Raw genomic sequence first — 24,969 nt, forward strand, 5'->3', positions numbered from 1 at the left:
GAAGCATGAAGAGCTACCTTATTTGGCCAGTGTCATTTCTTTTTACATTTCCAAACCTGCATGAGAGGATTTCAGCCAAAGACCCTTGCCAAGCATGCAACATAATGAACACAGCTCTGAAACAAATCCCAACTCTCCGAGGAAGATTGTTAGTGTTTGAGAACAACAGTCCAGTGAATTACTTCTTTTCTTTTGCTCAGCTGTGCCCTGCCATATTAAAGAATTTAATTTTCCTTGCCTAGATCAAACACATCAGCTCTATAATTTTAAACATATCAATCAAATTGAAAACTGACAGAAAGCTATGAACCAGTCCAGGATTTTTCACTATTTAGATACATGGGTCTGTATTTCACGTGGAAAAAAACAATTCTAAAAAACAATAAAAAGAAAAGGTCACAACAGAAAAAAAAAGTCCAGGAAGAACATTAAGTAAAAGGTAACATAGTTAGAGATGAACAATTGACTTTTAAAAAGTCACATGCTCATTCTGTGTAACAGTTTAACTACGTCTTATCAAGTACATTAAACCTAAAGGATGGTAGCATTTAATGAATTTTGCTTTCATAGATTAAAGGCTTTCTAGGGAAGATAGAGTTACAGATCTAAACCTATCTAAATCCAGCTGGCTCTGGCATTTGTTTTGTGGGGAAGCTGGCAGCAGGCTAGAGCATGAGGAGCCACGCAGCCCAGGGGGTATGTCTTGCACATCTGTGTGGCGGTGAGACACCAGGAGCAGAGGCCAGCCTGCAAAAGCCACGCTGCTGCCCGTTGCCTCCAAAGCCTGATGTGTGATGTGAGCCACAGAGCATGCTTAGAGCACTGTCCTACTTGACAGGGGCACCGGAAAACAGTCCCGACATCTGGTCCTCAACTTAGCTTACTGGGTTACCTGCAACAGATCTTAAAAAGATCCCCAAATGAGACATGCTTTACTGGCTATTTCAATAGCTATTTCTCAACAAATGCTCTTGCTGCAATGTTAGCCCAACTATATCACTCTTCTGCTTACCCTACCTGATAGTTTGGAAAGTATCTTTCTTATGTTATTTCAACATTTCTTCATATCACTAAAACACAATTGTAAATATCTTCCCTGCGTTCCTGAAACAGACACTCAAGGATCTGCTCAGATACATACCTGCTTCAGTCTGCTGCTTCCTCCAGAGCATTAGCAGAGATGGAGAAAAGGTAGCAAGTCTGAAAAGGAAGCAGCTCTGTATTCTGGCTAAACAGGGCATCCTTTGCAGACCTCTACTTTGAAATTTAGCTTAGGAGAGTGGCAGCTTGAACACCTCCACTGATAACAGTTGTGACGACCCAGCACAGGACAGCAGCAGTCTCACACGGAAACACGTGCAAAAACATGTAGGGCTGGAAATGGTTACTTTATGTTCAAAAGTGACATACTGGAGCTGATCCTTGCTCCAAGTTTCAGTGACCACATGGGTATTTAAAGGCAAAATATATAAGACTTTGTCTTTGAGTTGGCTTCTCTGCATGTTACCAGATTTTTCTTCACACTATCTGATTAGAGAATTCAGAGCTTACTAGAGACTGGAGCTTTTAATTTTATTTGCAGATTTACTAATTTCTTTTGACTGGTTTGTCCTTCTAGACAACGACACATACAAAATTATTGCAGGGAGTCATGCTTGCACAGAAAACCAGATAAATCCTTCAAAATAGTGAGATCATCTCTTATTTGTTAAGACTATTTTGTCTAAAGCTATGCTGTTCTTATCAACAAAACTCGGTTATGTTCACCCGTTTGATTTACGAACAGATAAGTGAACAGCAGAATCCATAATTTACAAAATAAATACCACCAAGACTTCAGTTTATGAATGGACACTGAATCATTGCCCACCCTTCCAAATGTATTTCAACTCTCTTGGAGAAGACGGACCTCTCTTTTACATTTCTCCCTCATCAGTTTTGCCACTGAATCCTTACATTCAAGCAAGGGAACAAGTGACTGTAAATCAATCCCTCACGGCCGACATGTCCTGTCCCAGATGGGTTACAAGCAGCATGAAGAGTTACGCTGTGTTGTTAGACAGAACTGCAGCCCTTTTTCTTTCTCTTATGCGAATGCGTCTGCCATGGTTTGCTGCATTTGAATGGCATACACATGGCATTCATTACAGATGCACAGAAAGCAGCCTGCTGTGCTGCAACACCCAAGATGGTTCATTATGACAGAGATCATTTTAACTGCTGGAGTATGAGCTAACACTCACATGAGCTACAGTAGTCCGTTCCTGCCTGTTCCTCCGCTCTCCGCAAAAACCCGAAGCTGGGTATAGAGTATATGGCATCACTGTGCTGCATCGTTTGGAAAACAGGATTTGGGGAAAGCATCCAGCATGGAGGGGAATCACCCCTCCAGCAATCCCTGCAGAGAAGGCAAAGATGCTGGCAGACCCCAGCTGTGCACATCTGCAAGCAGCATCCGCACTGGCAAGGAAAGGACAGAAACTTCCCTCTGCTGCTGCACGGTGGCAGCGGGACCCCAGAAGCAGCGGCCCAGCAGAAGCAGCGGCCAAGCTGTGGAAGCACCTCTCTGAGGGGATGTCGGTGGCTTGCCACCAAGTGATTGTCAGTTTGCATCAGGTGGGGAACTGCAGTGCTTTGGCTGCCTGCAGCAGTGAACCAGCATTTGTCTGCTTGTTGATCCTCCCAACTTCGGATTTCCAATGAGAAATGAAGTCAGAGAGGATCTCAGAAGCAAAAACAAGGACTGAGATGAAGACAGTAGGAGAGGGAAACCGTGTTTCCACAGATCTGCTCTTCAGGACATTAGCAGCATTATATTTGTGTCTTCTAGCTATTCTTTTTTGAGGAAGGAGATGTAAGGAGTCTGTCTGCTCCCTCCCACTAATAATTTTTCAGCTTATTGACTAATTTCAACTACGTTTTACAGGAAACTAACAACTTTGAGACGTTACCAACCATCTCTCTCCCGAGGTTGAAAAATTAAGCAGCCAGGAAGAGAAAAGAGATTTTTTTAGTCCTGTCACCAAGGGAAAGACTACAAGACAAGTTGCACCTCCAGTATACATCTGAATGCTCATGTGGTGTTCAAACTAAAGACACTTCAAAGAAGCGTGCTTGCAGGAAGAGAGAAATCTTATTTATGAAAGATGCAGAGCTGTTAAGTTTCTAGTTTGTGCATTTGTTCAATTATTTATCCTTCCAGACAGTCACTTGTGCAAACTTATCCTAGGGTATTGTATCTGCACAGAAAACCGTGTTGAATTTTTTGTTAGCAACAATGTTCCATAATACACCTTATCACATCATAACAGAGTTTAAGATTAAATCTTGATTTTTAAATGAAGGACATAATTTTAAGGCTTTAAAACTGAGAGACTGTTTTATTGCATGCCTTTCAAAGTTCTTTATAGCAACATAAAAGCATGCATCAATGTGTCACATCATAGAAAGATACAAGAACATCAGTGAAGCATGCATAGTCAGATGCAAGAAAAAGGACTGACTTGCAGGCCTGATAGTTTATGGTACCTAGCTCTACAGTTGCTAAATTTTGCACATTAAAATAAAATCCAGAATTACCATATTTTATTACCATAAATTATGATAATAATTATGTAGTATGATAATACTTTATAGATGGGAAACCACAATGGTACAACAAAGTACTTTTAAAACCCAACCAATAAAAGATGTGTATGTTTACTTCCTAACTGACAGCATACTGGTTTTCTGCTGTTGCTGCTTATCAGATGGACTCAGCTGAGCAGGGTATTTGGAAAAGCACATTCCATTAATGAAATATACTGTTTGTTTACACTCCAGCTGCTGCCTACGATTACTACTGTACAAGAACTTATGTCAGAAAATCCACCAAAACCCCCACATCGTTCACCAAACAACCAGATTTCTAAATGCCCAGAAATCAAACTACATTCAGGCACCATGTAATAAATCTGGAAGGCCTATGCTCCTGAAAAAGCCCCTGATCACCCATTACCTGAGTCAAGGAGACACCCTGATTCTTACATATATCCTCTCTCACTATTTCTAGCTCATGAAGTAACATGCACCATCATGCACTCAAATCTATTGGAGTGATAAGCGTGAAGTAGCATTGATTCCTGAAAACATCAGCTTCATTATTCACCTCTGCTAGAGTTTGGATCTTCAGACACAGGAGTCTATGAAAACTTCAACTGAAAAGAAGGGAGGTGTGTAATTTAAAGCCAAGACACTCCCTGGTTTTGTTGATAGTTATTGAGAAACATTAAAAATGGCGGTAAAAGAGTTCAGAAAGCAACTTGCACATGTCAGCAAACTGGTATGAGAACATCATGTAAAACCAGTCACAAAGAGACATAAGAAGTATCAGGAAAGAGTAAATGAAAAAGGAGAAAACCAGACTCATTACAAGTTCCAAAATATCCACAGTTGCTGACATTTCAGGGGATCAGTAAGGAATCTCGAGGGAATAAGTAAGGAATCTTGTTTCACTCACGCCGTCAGGGCCACAGAAATGGAGCCACTTATCTGAAACAATGACTGATAAATTATTACACAGCCTGTTTAAGAGTGATCAATGTCAGTCAATCTTAGCTCATGCCACCCCCTTGGCACATCAGGAATCTCCCCCAAAGATGGCAGAAATTCTCTTAGCATTTCTTCAAACCACAGGCACGGAGATTTTGGTAAGTTTCCATAATACCTGATGAAAAAACGTAATTTTGCAAATAGCCATTTTGCTGAGAGTCTGCTATCTAGTCAGTCCAGTACTATGAAATCAGGGACTAAAAATTGCACAAGGCTATAATAGTACTATTGAGCAATTTTTTTGCAAGTGTCTTTCATTTCACAGGTTCACTTGCAATTTACTGCTGAACAATCAATGTATTTTTATCCTTACTATGATTACTGAGGCAAGAACAGCAAGACACAGGAAGACAAGCCTGTCCTCACTGAGGTCTGCAGGCATGGCAGGCTTGGGAGACAGAAAAACACAGCCCTGTGGATGGGGAGAGCTGAAGAAAGGGGCCTCCTTAGGCTTCAGCAAATCTTTTCAGGGATAAAGCAGTGACTTCTGCAAAGGTGTTGCTACTCTGTGCCAGTTCCTTGGGGAAGCAATTTTCTGCCTAGTAGCATACTGCAGGGACCAGGGCTGCTCCTGTCCTCTGGCTGATGTCTGCGCAGGGGACAGGGAGGAGCCTTCTTGTACACAGATGTATTCAGGCCCTTCTCACTACACTGAATTCTCTAAAAGTCATTAAACCTCTATATGTTTCCTCAAACCTTAGAAAAGTTTTAGGGAATTTAATGTAACATTTAACTAGATGCCTTTTCGGCCTTAGAGCAATAATGTAATATCTGTCCACACAGCTATCACTTTATCAAGGTTGCATGGTTTGCATGAAGAGCAGTAGTTACTGGTGACACTCCTGCAGTGCCAGTTAGTGTTTCTCCTCTATTCATGCACAGCTGGGTGGTTTTCTACTTTGATATTTCCCCTACGGCAATTTCTGAGGCAAGACCTCCTCAGTTTCCATTGGGATCTGCCATGAATTCTTCTTAACCCCTTCTGTAACATCCAATTGCTAGTTTTTTACTGTTTCTACACAGTATGCAAGGTTCTCAGGATGCTTTAGGAGCTTCTCCAGCTCAGAAGCCTTCAGAGCCCTGCCAGGCTCCTATAGTGACATGTATATTTTGTAGATACAGACTGTACACTATTTATGTTCCATAGGGACAGATATTTGGATGCCATGTCCCTGCATGATAGTTTGCACAATACATGCAACAAAAATTATAATAAAAAAGGAGTATTAGCAGGCTAAAGTCTGAGATAAAGGCAGTCTTTTTCCTTTACTTGTGCTTTATTAATTGCTAACAGTGTGCCTGGTAACATACAGATGAGAAATGGTTGGTTGTCTAAAGCCAAGACTCAGACTCACGCCCAGTGTCGGCACAGAGCTTGCTTCCTGTGCCAGGCCATTACCCCTCTAAAGGGGATGGCCGGGCCATCACCAAACGATGCCCTAATGATCAGTTAATCAGGCAGATAGATCCAGCCTTTGGACTGGGTCAGCACTCTCCTCACACAATATTTTCAACAATCCATCTTATCCATGAAGGTACAGGCAAATTGCCCATCTGCCTTGAGATGAATTGGGAAGAGGTCGAATCCTCAAGTCCTTAATCAGTTCTTAGGCAACAACTTCCCTGTAAATGTCAGTCTCTTGGAATAAGAATCAACTGCAGGCACTGGCTCGAAAACAGCAGCATTTGGCACTGTGTTTGTGGTGTGTTGTGAGTTAAAACAAGAGCTAAATAATCACTTTCATTGCTATTTCCAAATTTTTTCAAAATTAATACTGTAGTAACTTGTTTCCAAAATGAGAAAAGGCCACCTTAGTTAGATGAAAGCATAATTTAAGATGATAACAACTTACCAAATATGACCCTGACTTTTTGCTGCACTGGACATTAACTGTAATACAGTAGATCTGCAGCATGATCATTAGTGCTTGTTCCATTTCCTCTATTAGAGATAATAGCAAATACAATACCCTCATTTCCTTATTGCTGATGGCAGCATTGCCAGGCTCTTTTGACTGCAAATCTCCTTTTCTCTGTGTGCTGCAAAAAGAGCTTTGCACTCAGCTTAGAACAGGTCTCCAAAAATGTCTTTGACAAAATAATTCTGAATCAAGGTACTGATAAATCAGGCTGGTGTGATGATATAATCCACTCTATTTCCCTTCCAACAATTTAAATACATCATTAACAAGAAAAATTAGTCTTAAATCTTTTTACAACAAACAAGAAAAACAAATGCAAGCTAGCAAAATGAAGAAGCTACTCATTCAAAATGCCCTCACCCTCTAAACAGATTATCCTATGTATGAAACCATTACTTAACATTGCTTCAGAAATAACACATTTAGGACACAAATGCATTCCTCTCCCAGGCAGCAGCAGCACTTCAATAGGTTTCTTACATAACTTGACAGTTTACCTACTTGCTTATTTGTTCTTGACAGCAATGTGCTAGAAAGGTCTCCCCAGGACACTCACAAAGCCCTTATTAAAATGTTGTCACTAAATGGAAGAAAAGGCCGAGACGATTTCCTGGCTTCCATGGAGTCATCTCTGTACATGATGTGTTAAATCACCCCTCTCCAAGAGGATTCACTTTCAAGCATCACCAACAAATTCTGAAGAAATAAACACTTTGTGCCTGGATAACATCAAATGGTAATTATTTTTTTAATTACAAAAACCCCAACAACAATGCCTTAGGATGGATATTGTTATGTCTCCTCACAAGTCATTAAGTTGTATGCCATGTCCATGGCAAAACTCACAGTTCAGATTCAAGGGAAGAATGTATATAATTGCCCTGCAAAACACACCTTGATATCAATCCAACCATTGGTCCTGCCTGCCTTCACTGACTATGATTATAAGAATGTATGTGCAAGGAAACAAAAAGACTCTCCCCTTATATCATTCCTCCTCTCTGTCTGACATCCTGCCTTGATATATAGGGTTTATTATGCATATGAAGCATGGTTTTTTTATGGAAGTCCTTTTTAGAAATATTGTTAGAATCTCTGCAGTCTACTACAATCACTGTTATGCTATTTCAAGAGGCTACAAGCAAGATCACATCAGACAGTATATGCTTCTCATTATGGAGACTAATCTCCATATTTTTTCTCATGCTGTGATTTGTCTACACAAAAATATTTTTAATTTTATAAGTATAAATGGTTATAAATAGTAAAATTATATATATTCTCTTCCCTTACTATGACTTCAACTGCACTGTAAAACCTTTGCAGTAAGCTATCCCTATAATAGGATCCCGTTTAGTCACTATCTCGTACCTTCCTTCAGGAGAAGACTTCACAGGGAATTCAGAACACCTGTCAATTATCCAAACTTTGTTAAATCAGTTAGTACAACCAGTGTGTCTGCTGTGACATTCCTTGTATTCATTTGCATAACAAAGAAATGTTGCTTTGAGACTTTTTGAAAGTCGCTTCAGGCCAGGCATTTCTTTATAACTCATGAAATACAACTGTTGTATACATAGTTAGTAATCATTACGACTACTGTTACGTTGACTATAATATAATAAGTATATATAATTTTGTCACATCCACAAAATTAGCTTAATAGAAGTAGATAAAAGTGCCATTATGGAGGTTTACATATTAGAGTATATTCTTCAGGACATCTGTTTGATCTACAGTCAATCATATACAAGTTAAAAGTGACTTGTGTATTAGGTAAGCTGCTTTGAAGCTAAAAAAGATGCAATACAAAAGAAAGCAATTCTGCTGTGTTGCTTTTTTAACTGAGAGAGAGAGCTGGAAACATATCATATATTGATATGTGTGGATGCAGGGGCGAGAGGAAATGTGGCATGTTGTATGTGACAGAGAAAAAGGCAGGCAGCCCTTTGGAGAAACCACTTTTGGGCACAGCCTTGATGGGAAGCAGACACAGATACATGAGCTGCAAAACTGGCCAGCAGGGCTGATGTGGAACCTGCCTGCTCTCCTTCCCCTCTGCCTCCAGCAGCCTTTAGAATAATCACGACTTCACAAAATAACGCACATGACATCAATTTTCATGTACTTTGCCTAGAGAATATAACTATGCAACTATGCAGTTATGTCCTTGAGTACAGGAAAACTACTTGGGTGAAGTGAAGGTTATTATCATTTCCTAGGTCAGAGAGACGTACAAAGTTTTAAGCTCTATATTAATTTTTATTTTCAGAAAATAAAATATCTTTCAATTAAGCAAAAGAAAATATCAAAGAATAGTAATAATTTTCATGATTTAATAGATGACAGAGCCCAATTTGTAATTAGAACTTTACATCTATTTTAGTAAATTTATTTGAATAAAAAGCAGATGTTCTCAGTATAATTTTCAAATTGCTCTTAGATTTATGTATGGCATGCTTGCATATCATGTACATATGCAAATCTATTATCCACTTAAACATAATTCCAGCTAGGCATTTAACTGGAAATGGATAAAAGCATAAATCTGATTTCTGCACAACTCTGCAGAGCTTCACATGCACAATTTGTGCAAGGCCTACTGCCACAAAACATGCAGACGTCCTTAACATGAAATTTTTGACATTAGCAATTTGGAAGCAAAGACAATATTTTACAAAAGCCCAGTTCTTCAAGTATGCTGCTAGGAGTGATCATAGCTGAAGATACTAGCTACAGGAAGTAACAAAACGTGATGAATGAATGCACAAACACTGCTGCAGTTAATGTTCAGGTGGTAGATCTTCAACTCTTGATCTACGTAGCTTCAAAATATTTGGCATCTAACCTAATTCTTACAATTAAAAATTCAGTACTCTTCTGTATTTCGGTGTCAATGACTGAATGTTAAGAAGGGGACTCTGTTTTTCTGTACATAAAGTGCAAAGTACCAGTAAAAGATGTCAATAAAAGGAGGGGACTTGGAAAATGTTGGATGCCTTGTTACTTCAGGCCACATTTCTGAAATGACCAGAATTTTTAACTGGTACTAGAGATCTTGCTAAATTTCTTTATGGGGATGGTTCCACTATCCTCAGTTCCTATTGGCCAGTTCGGTACTGTGGGAATATTCCAGAATTTGTTTTTGTAATTCTCCGGTCAATGTCACTTTCACATTTGAGTAAAATGATTCATATCAAGCTAACATTAACAAACTCTGTATGTGTCCAGTCTTATAATTCATTAATGTTTTCTAAAAATTGAGCTGTCTTAACATTAACAAAAAGTTAGCTTTTTAAAAAAAGTTTTTGAGAAACACAGCAGAACTTGAATATACAGTAATTTGAATTTTATGCTAGTTTGCTACAGTTATCTTTAATATAAATTCATTTGCCCCTAAAAACCCTGAAATAGAACAAATGCCAAAAGACTCCCTATATGTATGGGAATTTTTAAATTTAAGGTTCGATTAAACCCACTGACCCACTGGGTCCTATGTAGTTGCATTAACCTTATGACAAGCTCACAAGAAGGACCAAATGCTAATAAAAATATAGAAAGTTACACAGAAAGCTCTTCACATGTCCCCATGCAGATTTCCAAAACAAGACCATAGAAGGCCAATGGATTACACCTCAGAAGACATTTCTGAAAAAACATGACGGGACCTATTATGGATTGCTGGACCCATCTGCTCCTTTTCTTTCTCAAGTTACATCCCTACGACAAAATGGAAAACAGCTCATGTCCAAATGCACATGGGTGTTTACACAGCACTTGTGAATTCCCACAATTAAAAGCCGCCATGTTCTTCACCATATCACTACTGAACACTGTAAAGCAAGCATAAGTCCTAATCTTTGAATGCTGTTCGAAAAAGCCTTTCCCCTGGTGTTTATCTTGAACAGGACAGGACAGGAGCCAACAGTGTTATGACATTACTATTGCAGTAATTGAAGAGCACTCGACAGCGTCAACACTACAGCTATCACAAGCCGTCCCTGCAAGCCAGGCTGAGTACGTGGCTGGTCACACAGAAGAGTATGTTTTCCTCTTTATCCTTCTCAACAAGCCAAGAGAAAATATTGCCCAGTCGCAAAGGGTAGAAAGGGTGTTTTGGTTTGGTTTTGTCTTGCTTTTCAAGGTGACAGGACACCAAAGGAGGAGAGCCTCACTTTGAACAGGTTCTTCTCCTTTTCATGTGGTCCAGGGAATTTCAAAGATTTTTGTCTCCCAGTCCTCTTCCTGAGAACAGGAGGATTATCTGAAATACCAGCAGCTAACACTAACAGCTGCTATGAAGAAGCCCAGAAACATGTACTGTTTTGTACCTATTCTTCTGGTCTTCCTTCACGGACCACAGTTTTAGGAGACTAGACGGACAGCTACGGAGCACACTGAACAAGTTCTGGTGATAGAAGGACATCGGAGAGCAAAGACTGCTGCTGAGTAAAGTTATGTTAGTGGGAGTTTTCCAGTCACAGTTGCTGAATTGAGAGCAAACTAGCTGGCAAAGATGAAGACCACATTACAAAAAACTGGTCAGGAGACAGGGTCTACATTACAGCCCCAGTCAAGACTTCATGTGACAATAAGGCACTCCGTAATTACATCTTGTGTGTCCTCCACCTGCAGCCTATTCAACATGAGTGAAGTGCAGAACCACCCAACACATTATATGACAAAGTGTAAAACATACAAAAACCAACAACAAATACATAGGGAGAAATCTGGCAGGCAAAATAATATATCCACACAGTCAGTTTTCCAGGATATTATGACTGATAATCTTATAAGGAAAAGGTATACTACGGATTTTGTGTTTGTGTTTCGTCCATTAAAAAAGTGCACCATATACCCCAAGATCTGCTTCACTACAAAAATCAGAATGAACAGGACAGCTCTTGAACATCTTGGGCCACCGGCACTAACTGCTCTGAACTACTCACAGCTCAGGGACATGGGTATCGACATCACATCTCCCTGAAGGTTCAAGTTCAGTTTCTGTGAGCAATCCTTACCTCCCAGGTAAGCTTAAGGCTAACAGTGCTCCACGCCACCTCAGTGACAGGAAATAGCAGAAGAATTAGCACAAAGAAAGAAAACTGATTCAGCGTCTAGGTTTTCTATGTGGTGTTTTTCCCTGCATGAATTACCATAAAAGTAGTACAGAATTTCTCCTGCATATTGACAACCTTTTTTCTTCTACAAAAAAAGAACAAATACAAGTGTCCTCATTATACATTTCCCCAATTACATTGCAAACAGTGCTTTTAACTGCAGATAGCTGCTGTGCCTCTTTTGAACTCAGTGTTCATCTGCCTCTTTTTCCAAAACGTTGCCATGCAAATTTCCCAAAATGAAGAGTGTGCCAGTGTGCAAATGTTAAATCTGAAAATCAACAATGTCTGTGCTTTTCTTCCTGTTCCTGTTGGCAGGTTAGAAGGGAACGGCAAAAGCGGACCATGCTGTCAGGGAACACAATATGACATCATAATCCTTAGCACAGAATTGCAGCCGGAACAGGAAATTCCTTCTTGTCTTAGAGTATCAAGCATTATCCTTTTACTAACAACCGCATACTCAACGAACATGCTGAATCTGGCCTAAACTTGCAAGTTAATGAAATACCACTTTGGAGCAAACAGTCTGAAAATTTCACAAAATTTTACATTTCCCCTTCCTCCCCCACCACAAAAGCAGAGATTGCTGGGTTTTGGTAGCTTTGGATCAGAACAACTGCTGTTTCCTAACTGTACACTGAACAACACTTACGCCAGAAACAGACTCAGAAAACCACTCTCTACTGCCAGAGGGAGAATGGAAAGCACTCAGGATTCGTCAGGGAATGGGGAGAGGTTTGAAGGTGCAAATGCCTCCTCTATTAAAACGGAAATCTTTCGCAAAATCTTCTAAAGAGAGGAAGTCAATGTTCTTCAATATCTACAATCATGCATAAGATTCCTCCTCTTACACACAGTATTCCCAAATTTTGTTACTATTTTACACAGGTCTTTATTCTGTGTTGTAATACCTAGGCGTCCCTGCCATTCTCTTTTGTGGAATTTAACCTCATTTTCTACAGAATTGAGCCCCGGGTTTCTTCCCTATTTGTCTCAATACACTTATTCTTCTTATCAGTGTGCCTTTTTAGGCCTGGCTAAGTATATATTGATAATATAACACATTTGCCTTGTTCAAAATTTTGGAATTCTGTGACGTTTATACCTTGTTTAAGTTCACCTTGTAGCTGGTGGCTAAAACTAAAATCCATTGGTCACCTCTATCTCCAGCAAGCACTAACTCAATGATTGTACAGAAAAAATGAAACTTTTTCTTAATCTAATGTCCGCTTTTCTTTGAATACCAAAACCCCTAAATATTTTAATCAACTCTCTTGGGTCTCAGCCAGTCCTTAAAAGTCTGATTACTTCATTTGGTCTAAGCTCTAATTGTTAGACACACCAGCGCCTCAGAGTCTGTAAAATACACTTGCAAGCTGCACATTCACGGTAGGTTCTTACCTACTATCATTACAGCTCATTATGAGACAGATGAAAGTTCACTGAAATGAACAGAAACCTTTAATCTAGATTTTCCCTCTCAAACCTGCAAATGGCTAAGTGCCCTCAGACTTTGCAATCACAGCTGAGAATTCAGTGTGCTCCTGTGAATTTAAGCTGACAAGGAATTGAATAGAAGTGCAGGCATACAATGAAGATTGAAGTGGTAGAAAATAGAAATGAAAACAGAGGGGGTCCCACATATAGCTTCAGGAAAATGTTCCTATCTAGACAAGATAATGGCCAGTCATAAGAAAACAACCTATAATAAAATGTGACGGGAAATTAACTTAAGAGACTGCTGGATGAGTTCAAAACTACATACAGAAGGTATGTAACTACCTAGTAACTACCCTAATTACAAAAAGTAAACTGTTAAAAATAATTTCAAATTTAAATATAATGAAAAGAGTAATTTAACCCTCAAGCAGAAACCTATCACTTTGACACTAATGCAGAGCAGGCAAGAAGGAACACGGTTTATTTTTAGTGACAAATACAAGACTTTGGAAGTACACATTAAAAAAAAATCAGTGTCATTTTCTTAAGTTTGACCAGCTAAAAAGTAGATGTCTCTTACAGAAAAAGTGTGTGTCTTTTTCTGACCAATATTTCAAGGATTATTTGAATTCCGTGACATCAATAACTCATTCTGCAAGTTAGGCAATGAAGATCTGGCCTCAGGACATCTGTGTGCTGAAATTCATTAATTACACAAAATAGAAAAACTGCTACCAGAATACACATGCAAGAAAACCACGCTGTATACAACGGATCCTCTGAGAAGGAGAGAAAGGACAATGATGTGCCAAGAGAGACTGTTCTCAAATGCATCCTCTCTCAGGAATGAAATTCACCCTGTTCTGAGATGTTGGGTAGCAACAAAACCTGCCTACCTGTTCTGAACAGCGCAGCAAAAAAGCTGAAAAGATGCACACTGGTTTGCCCTAGTTTTGTACAAGCATTTTATCTTATGAATGAAGCTATCTCCCAGCTTGAAGAACAATGGAAGAATAATGGAAAAGGTGAAGGTGCAGAAAAGAGAAAAAAAGGTAATTTGTTCCCACTAAGGGCAAATACAGTCATGGACTGGGAACACCGGATCAGATGTAACCAGCAGAAGGAAAAACCATGGAAAAAGGCAAAATGGATGCAGTGGTCTTCAAAACAATACTGGTTTTGTTATTTTCTCTGTTTTTGGGAGGACAGATGTCCGATATATTTATGCTGGTTTGTGACGTGGAAGATTAAGATTCATTTTCTGTGTGCTACTCTGGCTGCTTGCTTAATTCTTGGTAAGCCAGTTAGAGCTAGGCTTACAGGTACTCAGATATTACAAGAAACAGATACCTAGAAGCTTTAGGGGATTCTTTTTCTTCCCCCCATGACTATTAGCCCATTTGGTTTAACAATTTCAAAAGGAATTGAACAAAAATGCTTAGGTGCTTTTAAAATCCCACTTTACAGTTTTGATTAAATCCTTTAGAAGAGTCTCAAAAAAACCTTTGCTAAATGAAGACATACCTCCTCATGCCAATGATCCACTGTGAGGACAGATCCATTACTACAGTGACAGGCCTTCACAAGGGATTTATAAAACAAGCAGATAAACTAATTTAACAGAGTTCACAAAGGGAAGACTGAATGCTTCTCTTGCTAAGAGTAATTTCTAAAAATTGCAGAGGTCAAAATGCCTACCTGGTGCCAGGAGGGTATTCATTGGCGTGGTCTATTGAGGGGATTGTAAAATTATTTGGTTTTAAGAATGGTCTATGATGTATTTCCTTTCATTCTGGAAAGATTACTCTGCTGCAGCAGTATTTCCCAGTTTCTAACAATAACTCTCATTCTGCTCACAAACGCCATTCTGTCAAGTTTACAGCCCCAATCTACCACAGTATTTCAGCTGGGCTGCAAAGATCCCAACATGGGAACTGCTGCTTCCACAGCTTTCCCAGGTTTGGCTTAGATGATCAGTGTCAGCTATAAGAGCGAAAGTCAATACAGTCCATCCTAGCTAGTACAAGGATCTATAAAAATCCAAATTATTGCATGCTCATATAAAGGTCAGCTTTTTAGCTTTTGTACATTAGTGTTCCATTGATTTTAACCAATTTTTTACAATTCATAGAAACTGAAGATCTTTGTCTGGTTCCTGGCTTTTAAAATAAAGAGCTGAAAAACCTTCTGAAACATCTTTCAGCAAAACTTAATCATCATTTTTGCAAAAGAATGATAAATAATGTAGAACCATCTTAACTGAGACACTTCGACTGGAAGAAAAAATTGGTCATAAAGTAATAATCTGACCCGATTTTAAGAAGTTTATACAAACGCATTATGCTCTGCACTAAATTTAAATACATAATTTAGATTACTTTGGATGAGAATGACTCAGTAAGCATCAGATCATTCAGAAAGTAGCATGAAGTGAATGTGAAGGCCTTGCAGTTTGTCTGGTAACTGCAGCAAACACCAGTTCTCATATCTTATTTAGTGTGAACAGGCTTACAAATAATACCAAACCATGATTTATAAGAGTTTTTCACAATGGGGTATTTCGTTACCATCCCAGGTAAATATGCCCAAGTTGGCCTGTTCCTTCTGAATAATTGCATTACTGCTGTAACCACATTAACTTTTCCTCAGCTCTAGGTACCTTCCACAGAGATCAATTATCACCACCAGTCCTTTCCTGAGGACAGCTCTTTCAACACTGCATCTCCGTGGATGATCTGTACAGCTCCTGTCTCACCACTACCATCCTTCAAAAGAGCCCTTCAGGCTGACCTCTCTTTTTTCCATGTGATCAATAGTTGTTTTTTGTTTGAAAAGTCTGACAGTCTGGAAATACACCCAAAGTCAGTCAAGTCCCATCTGCGCTATTTGCACACCTCTGAGCACTTGTGTCCGCTCCAAGATCTTTGCAGTCTTTCTGCTACCTGGCTGCTTCACCCCAAACATCTGCTGCAGACAATCACACAGTGCCACTGGATAAAATCCAAAACATCTCCTGCTGACTCTGAAGTCAGACTGCCAGGCACAGCAGAAGGCAAAATCTTTAGTGTCTATCTCTCCTTAGGCCTTGCTAACATCTTAGTTTCACAAAGTAAAATTGCCTCTATATTACTCTTTGTCTGAAATGCTCCGAGTGTCCCAACTGGACTGCTTTTTCTTGTCCAACATGTCCACTCTCTTTGGCACTGGAAGTGATCAGTGCTAGCATACAAACTAGACATTTGACAAATTAATTTCTTAAGTACTTTCCCAGCGTCTGATTGCTGGTTTGGTGGAACATCTGGTGTGAAATCAGATGGAAGAGCTACAAGTGACTGAGAAGTATGGATAATGTACAGAAATACTGAATGTAGCCACTAGAAGCCTTCATCCTCTTGCCTCAAAAATCTTTATACCTTTCTCTAAGCGACAGAATGTGAAATAGTTGTACAAAAATTCAAATGTTTGAAAACCACACAAAATATAGAGAAAGAAGGTATATTAGGAACTGCACAAACTACTGGCAGCAAACTTTATTGTGATCTCTCTCAATATTGCTGTCATTCTGTGTATGTACATGCAATCTGAAGAACAGTGAGAACTGATTTTTGGTTAGATACAGTGTAACCTACATTATCCACTTTCCCAGTAGTCCACACTTTCTTGCAATGAGCCTTGTTTGTATAAATGCTCCTGCATAGTGGCAAAAACTGTGATGGGTCACCTTCAGGCAACAACTGCAAATGAAGCATAACTATTTTCATGGCAATATTCTGCAGGAGTCTGTGACTCAAATTCTTTTAACTCTTTGCACCAGCTAACATGTTTGGCCAATCTGTTATCCTTTTAAGTTGAGAGGAAAAGTAATGTACTCTCTTTTGTTTAAGGTTCCAAATAAATTACTGTGACATACTCTGCAAAAAATGAACGAAAGACTACACAAGTGCCAGCAATTTCAAATTACTTTTGGGGCTAAAACGATCAGTGCTGAACTCCACAGGTTTTTGAGATTGGACAGAGCATGTGCTCCGCTGTAACAGACGACTTAGAGCATTAAATTTATTGCTGACTGCCATCCAAAGTCACTTCTTGCCCTTCAAAATGCCACTACCTTAAAAAAAATCAATACAAAATTAATTATAGGATGGAACTTGTGTGGACTCCACACAAGTGGAGTCCACACTTGTGTGTCTCCAGTGAACTTTGCTTCTTTCACACATAACTATTTATTGAGCCATTATAGGTGAAAGATTAGGTGCTGAGCATATGATGCTAGATAATACTCACAGCCACCGCCTCCAGGATTTGTTTAACAGCGTCAGCAGCATCTCGTTCACTGTAGTAACCCTTTTCCACAATCCTACAGAAAAAGCAACAAGAGAAATTGTGTTCAGGATTATGCATTAAGGTAAATAAACCGTGCAGCCAAAAGCTTCTTTTCAAAAATGAGCTAGAAAACAATCAAATTTAAATATGACCAGGACTCTGGGGTGTCCCCTAAAGAATAGAAAACAACCCTTTTGCAATTTAGGTTACCTTTGATTCCCAGTTAAATGAAAAACTGGAGACAAAATATCAGCTGGGTAAGAAGCTTGTAATATATACACATTCAGTTGAAAGGTTTTGGAATTTTCTAAAATTCAGGGAATCTGAATTACTCTCAGGTAAAACTAGGTGCCCTTTAGGAACTGCTTTTTCACTTTTATATTTAACTTAAGCTCCCCCCCCCCCCCCTTATTTAGTTAGTTAGTTATTAAACAAAATCACTGTGCTATGCATACACAGATTTGAATTATTCAAGAGAAAGGGTTGGTATAAAAATTTACTAGCTTCAAATTATCCCTCAAGTATAATGAGCCAAACAATTGTCTTTTTTTCCCCCATCAGTAGAAAATTGGGGGCTCTGTAGTCAAAGAAACAAGGTTTCATTAAAACTAAAACTACTTTTTTTTTTCCTTCTTAATGTAAATAGCCAGTATGCTATGTTTATTCTGTATAGATGACACGTAATAGCTTGATTTTGTAAATGTGCTGATGATGTGCAGCTTATGGTGAGTTCAGCAATATTTATGAGTTCTGAAGATCCTGCAAATCCGTTTTTCTTTTTCCCTTTGCTTTTACATCAGTTCAATCTTGTAAAAACAAACAGAACCTCAACTTTCTTCTTTAATAATGTTATCTCCCTGGAACCTTACCGTGATAAAAACATTAAGAAAGAAAATACTTTTCTGTATTAAGGTTATGTTCTGCAGTGGGGTATTTCAACATGTTGTATGCTATGCTGCATAGAAAAGGCAGCAAGGGTTAATGCAGATTTCTGGGTTGGCCTCCCAAAGCCCACCTGTGCTACTGCAACTCTTTTAGAAGAACACCAGCAGTGGCACAGAGTCTGGGGGCTGACTCAGGAGTTGCATCGCATGTTCTCCAAGAACTGTCATTACAGAATGAAACATTATATAAATGCACAGTTCAGTTACACAGAGTCAGCAGAAGATACAGATCTGCACAATGAAATATAAGAAGTTAATAAAAGAAGGATCTATCATTAACACATACTAATGCTCCATTTATGACACCCAACAGTCTTTTTACTATTGTATTTAACTACACACAGTATTTGCGAACTACAATAATTCTCTCTCAGAGAGTTACCTTAAAGGTCAGATCTCTGACCTGAAGGTTTGATTTTTTACCATATTTGTTTTTCAAAGCCCAAGAAAACAGACAGATGTTGTCTAGAAACAGAACCTGTGGTGCCTATGAGACATTTTATAAAATGATCTCCTGCAAGCACACAAGCCTGTTTTACAAAACAATACCCTAAAATCCCCATGAAGCAGGGGAGCAAGAAGCCTGTAACAACTGAAGTCAAAAGTCACTGGAAAGACCTTCGGCCTCAGGGTCCAGAAACAGACTCTGCTTGTGGCAGGAAGGGTATACTCCTTTCTCCCCGCTTTCCCTGTTTTGCAGTATCTTTTTATGACTTCTCTTCTCCAAAATAACAGACTCATATTGAGCTACCTTCAGTGCAACTCCTTACAGCTTTACAAAAGCTGACAGGAAAGGTGTTGACTAATGTACATATGAAAAGCATTACTACATATTCATTAGAAGATTAAGTGCAATAAGAAACAATGCAAAGATTATATTCCACCAGAAACATATGTAACAAGCATGGCACTGTGAAAAATAGTTTATACAGCGATATTCCTAACCAGCTGCTATTACTTTACCTGAACACTCATTGTGTTCACAGATAACTAAGCCTATTCATGTGGCATCGGTAACAGCAAGCAATCCTTCTCAAGCAGTTCTTCTATTTCACCATGATTTCTTGGCTGCATAATTATTTGGCCTTATTTCTAGAAGGTTTTTTTTTCTCGTAGCCCTTCAGCTACCATCCCATATGCACTGCTTTACCTCCTTTGCATTTTTCTACCTCAAGCCCTTCCCCTGCTTTGGTCATCTGTTTAAACCATCAGGGAGAGCTTTACTTGAACTTACCACCACAAGGGTAAAACAAAGCAAAGTTTACTCAATGAGACATTATGTTAGCCTTTTAGCATCAATTTTAGGTAAGAGGTTATGAAAAATCATAAATTACACAATAAAATGCTACATTATCCTTGAAAGTAAGATTCCTCCTTAGCTATTTCAGGCTGAATTATCCTCCTCTGGTAGATTACATGGTGAGACCTGAGGCCCAGTGACCTTCTTGCTTGGGTCTTTGTTCCTGCAAATATACTCCTCCTTTTTAATTCAAATAAAGTATTTAGTGTCAGCCAGCAGGTTCCTGTCTGTAGCATCCATAAGCATTTTTGAGAATACAGACCTCGCCACCATTCCACCTTTCCGCTTCCCTGCTGGTACTTTGGGTGCTAACTTACTCCTCCGACCATGACACAAGAGGCATGTTAAAACACTGTCCTTGTTTTACAGGATTCTATGTATTAAAGCCATTCACATCATCATTCTGTTAAGCTTACAATCTTCAGTAGGGCATGGGAGATGGTAACAAAATTTCAAATTTGTTCACAAGGTAGTAAAACCAAAAACTCTGCCGTGCTAGTTTGACCCTCTGCTTTCAAACTGCCATAGATTTTGAAATATATTCCGCAATGCACCGCAGGAAAAAGACAGGCATTGCGGGGCTGCTGCTGGGGAAGTGCTGCACGTAGGCTGAGCTGCCAGGAGCGCGCTGGGTTTAATTCCACCATCGCTCAGGCATACATCCCCTAGAAATGGACTACCCTGATCACACCTTGAGTCCAACAGCTGCAGGATGACCTTGTGCACCTGACCTCAGAAACACATGAGGCAGAAGGTTTTAAGGTTTCAACAGGATTTGAAGTTCTCTGATTTTCCAACATATGTGATGAAGATCAGAGAAATACGTGGCAATACAGTTACAATTCAATTTACATTTCTCCCTTGATCCAACAAATTTCTAATTTTGCAGTATGGTAAGCCAGTATTTGTTCTACCCTTTCTTTTTCAAACAGATAAGCCTGGGGAAAAAAAAAAAAGACATCTCTTAAATGCAGCCAACTTCTGTATTTTCCTCCACTCAACAAAATAAAAGAAAACATGAGGTTCTTTTAGCTTCCTGTCAATGCCCGACCAGTGCAGGAAAGAAAACTGCCAATTACCTGACTGCTGGAAACAAGAGAGCTCAAAGAGATGCTCAAGACTGCCCTCTTGACCACAGCATACAGAAGACCAGCTCACCTTGACTTAGACAACTATATGTTGGTAAGGATAGGATAGTGCTCTCATTTACATTAAACACATAACAGAAGCAGCGCACTGTTGCGGTTTAAGCCCAGCCGGCAACAAAGCACCATGCAGCCGCTCGCTCACTCCTCCCCCCCAGCAGGACTGGGAGGAGAAAATGCAACAAAAAGCTCGTGAGTCGAGACAAGGACAGGGAGGGATCACTCACCATCAGTCACAGGCAAAGCAGACTCCATTTTGGGGAAAAATAAACCAGTTTTTAATTTGTTACCAATCAAATCAGAGTAGGATGATGAGAAATAGAACCATATCTTTAACACACACCTTCCCCCGGCCCCTCCCTTCTTCCCGGGCTCAGCTTTGCTCCCAATTCCTCTACCTCCTCCCCCACAGCGGCGCAGGGGGTGGGAATGGGGGTTGTGGTCAGTTTGTCCCACATTGTCTCTGCTGCTCCTTCCTCCTCAGGGGGAGGACTCCTCACACTCTTCCCCTGCTCCAGTGTGGGGTGCCTCTCACAGGGGTCAGCCCTCCATGAGTTTCTCCAACTCAAGTCCTTTCCACGCACTGCAGTCCTCCACAAACTGCTCCAGCGTGGGCTTTCCCACAGAGTCACGGCCTTCTCTGGGCCCAGCCACCTGCTCCAGCGTGGGGTCCTCCACCGGCTGCAGGGGAATCTCTGCTCCACCATTAACCTCCATGAGCTGCAGGGGGACAGCCTGCCGTCTCACCATGGGCTGCAGGGGAATCTCTGCTCTGGTGCCTGGAGCACTTGCCCCCCCGCCTTCTTCACTGACCTTGGTGTCTGCAGAGTTGTTTCTCTCACATCCCACTCCTCTTTTCACTGTAGCTCCTCTTCTTCTTCTTCCATCTTCTTCTTCCTCTCCTTCTCTTTTTTCTTCTTCTTCCTCCTCCATCTTCCTCCACCCTTTTACTCTCTGCTTCAGCAGTCTTTTCCCCTTCTTCAATATGCTATCACAGAGACGCTACCACCGTTGCTGATGGGCTCGGCCTTGGCCAGAGGCAGGTCCGAGTTGGAGCCAGGGAAGCTTCTAGCAGCTTCTCACAGGAGCCACCCCTGTAGCCCCTCCCCCGCTACAGAAACGCGACACACGCACAGACACTGAAGACGAAGCCATTGTGAATTTACACTTTACAGTAAATAAATGTGATGAAGTGTGGGCCCGTATTTCAGGAGAGCAGTAAAGACCAACTGTAGAATTATTGTGCAATGCACTGACTCGTCTGCTGATGTTACATGTGAATAACATGCACTGGCAAGCCAATTACAGCTTATGTCACATGCAGTTAACTTTCTAGTTTTTCAGAAGTCTAGAATCGAGACTTATTGAGAATACAAACCTAATTGTTAATTAATAATAATCTAGCAAGTAGAAAACCTAATCTTCTGTAACAGCAATAAATGAAAAAAGACATACTTCTTGCTAAAGATGAAAATTTATTTCTAAGGGCACCCTGCTTTAAAACTAAAACCTGGCTATTAGGCAGTAAGGAAGAGTACTGAAAGAAGACTATCCTGTAGTTTAGGTTCTGTAATAATGCTGGGGGATCATCTGCATATCTATTTTTTGCATCCTCCCTGCAATATTTTACATAAGACAAATGGTAGGTGTGCCAGTTTGCTTTATTATAACAACACTCCTACCTGAGACCAATGAAGCTTCTTTACAAGGATTTTTCAATTTCAGCCTGCAGATTAACAATGACTCATGGCCCTTTTTTCCATAATGGCAAGGAAACCTGCAGAAATGTCTTACTTTGTTATTATGGAAGCAAAACCAATTATTTATACCTAGTTTACAGAATGATCTTTAAGGAAAGCATGGGTGAAGAAAGATTAAACCTTCATTGAGAGGACAGAAAGACAGCAACAGCAACAATAAGGAACTAATTAAATACTCTCTTTGATATGCAAATGAAAGAGCCAGGTAGGCCAAAAGAGTGCTGGAGAAAAACACTGTGAGGAAGACAGCAAGGAATCCAGAAGAAGGGACCCCGAAATGCTTAGAAGTCAAAGAAAAAAAAAAAAGCTTAGAAAAACATTGAATTTGGTGTCACAAACGTCCAGGAAATTCAAGACAGCGCTTCAAATCAAAGATGACATTCTAGAGCAAGCAAAAATGAGATGTTGATAAAATAAACGACTTGTATTCTAACCACATTTGTGTAAAATAATTTTTTCATGCTTGCATGTATACGTTTATTGAAATATGCCGATTCAGTTGTTTACACTTGTACATGGTGAGACACACATCTAACAGAGTATGTGCTGATGGACACCAAGCTACAGGTCTCCTAAAACACCATCTGATTTAATCTTGTCTTTCCAAGCACATGTGAACATATTTGAGACATATCCACCTCTTTCTATAAAGATAAGCAGGGAATTATTTCCCAAAGGCCCCTCCTCACTCTTCCTTCCCACTACCACCGGAGGTGGAGATGCCCCTGGGGAACAGCCCTGCTCCCCATGGTGCCGAGACGCACCCCTGCCTGCCTGCAGGGTCCAGTCACCTGGCAGAGCCCCCCCAATCCAGAACCCATGGTGACCCCACTAAAGCAGTGATAACTCCCTCTCAGCTGCTGCTGAAGCTCAGAGGTGGAAAAGCCTTGTGCTGTCAGGTAACGGAGCTATAAAAAATTTAGTACTGAGCAAAACTTCCCTTAGCGTCACACCGCCCAGCAAGTCTGTGGAAACAGTATAATGCATTTCTTGTGAGGCATGCTCTCTTATACACAGCAGGTAGTTGAAATTTGGCAGCTTCCACGTGATCGTCAAACACATGTATGCATTCAAGCGTTTAATAATTTGCAGTAATGCTTGCCAACTTCCACCCAGCCTTTCCAGCATTTCTGTTCCCTCTGAGTACTGGAAGTTTTCTGGCAATATAAATCCTTTAGTTTTGCAGACGGTTTTCACTGTAGCCTCTCTCTACCACAGAATTGCAACACTTGTTATGTTGCTTAAAATGCTTCCATTACGCACATCTTCATCAGAGTCTACCTCAGCAGATGCATAAAATCTTACCAGCGTTCACCATACTTCTGCAGCCTGCAGCATAATTTGGGAAGACCGTGCACCAGATTTTACTCCTTTTGGGACATTCTTCTTAGGACTTGGTACTATGCTTTAACTCACCACATCTGTATGAAGCCACTAAAGCAGTGGGATATCACAGTAAAGAGAGGTAGGCAGCGGCCACATTTCCTCTGCAGAAACTTTATTACTGGTAGGAAAAAAATAAAAGGAAGAGCGCAGTCCTGCTAAACTAAACACATTTGATCTGAAAATCAATGAGGAAAAAGATGGGGAATCCCAACATGTCATTTTAGAATCAATTTTCAGAACAATACTAAAATTGTATTGATATACAATTTTACAGTTGACTGGAATACATGTACCTGGGGATTAATGACAAGCATGTTAGGCAACAAGTGGAAACAAACAATATCTCCCACAAAAACAAACAAGTGAACATTTCATCACAGAAGGAAAGGACTAGGCTTCGGGTTTGATTTTTCAATCAGTAACAAGACAGAGGGCCAGATCTTTCCAAATCCAGCAAGAGAAACAGTGCTTGCACAGCTACAGTGGTAAAAAAGGAATCAAAACCACCCAGCAACCCGCTTTGAACAAGCAGAGGACTCATCCAGTGCCAGAGGATGCTAGACTGGGATACTCACTGATGGCACACACCTCTTCATGCAAGACTACCAATACCTTAAATTCTTGGTCAGCACTGGCTATTGCCCTGGCAGTGAGACCTCTCATCTAAGACTGAGGAAGGGTTGTACGTCCTTCCCCGGGCAGCGCAGTCCACGGAGCCACTGCAAACTTTGCACTGTAACAACTCCTGCAACTTGTAATCGAGAGTGCCGGGGGGTGGAAGAAGCAACATGGAAGAGGAACCAAACGGTACAAGAAATGAGTACTCTACCAGCTCCCTGACCCTGAAACCAAAGTCTTTCTCTTTTGTTTTTCCTGGGTATAGGAATCCACTGTAATGACTATTCCTGCAATTTTAAACACAAGCTGTTCTTGTGACTCCTTGTGATCAAGAAAATTTGAATCTCACCCACTTTAACAAACTTACTTTTTCCTCCCCCACACTCTAAATGGATTAGTTCTCCTATTCTTAGTTTTA

General features: G+C 40.1%; 1 protein-coding gene across 1 annotated transcript in view; it reads right to left on the reverse strand.

Annotated features, from left to right (window-relative positions):
• Window positions 1–24,969, reverse strand: part of CAMK4 (calcium/calmodulin dependent protein kinase IV) — a 173,653-nt gene that overhangs the window by 42,788 nt on the left and 105,896 nt on the right. Inside the window, exon 5 of the mRNA XM_050913388.1 lies at window positions 17,360–17,432. Coding sequence (XP_050769345.1) covers window positions 17,360–17,432 — 73 coding nt within the window. The remainder of the gene's footprint in view (window positions 1–17,359; window positions 17,433–24,969) is intronic.

Source organism: Gymnogyps californianus, chromosome Z (assembly GCF_018139145.2).
Source record: "Gymnogyps californianus isolate 813 chromosome Z, ASM1813914v2, whole genome shotgun sequence".
Classification (NCBI taxonomy): Eukaryota; Metazoa; Chordata; class Aves; order Accipitriformes; family Cathartidae; genus Gymnogyps; species Gymnogyps californianus.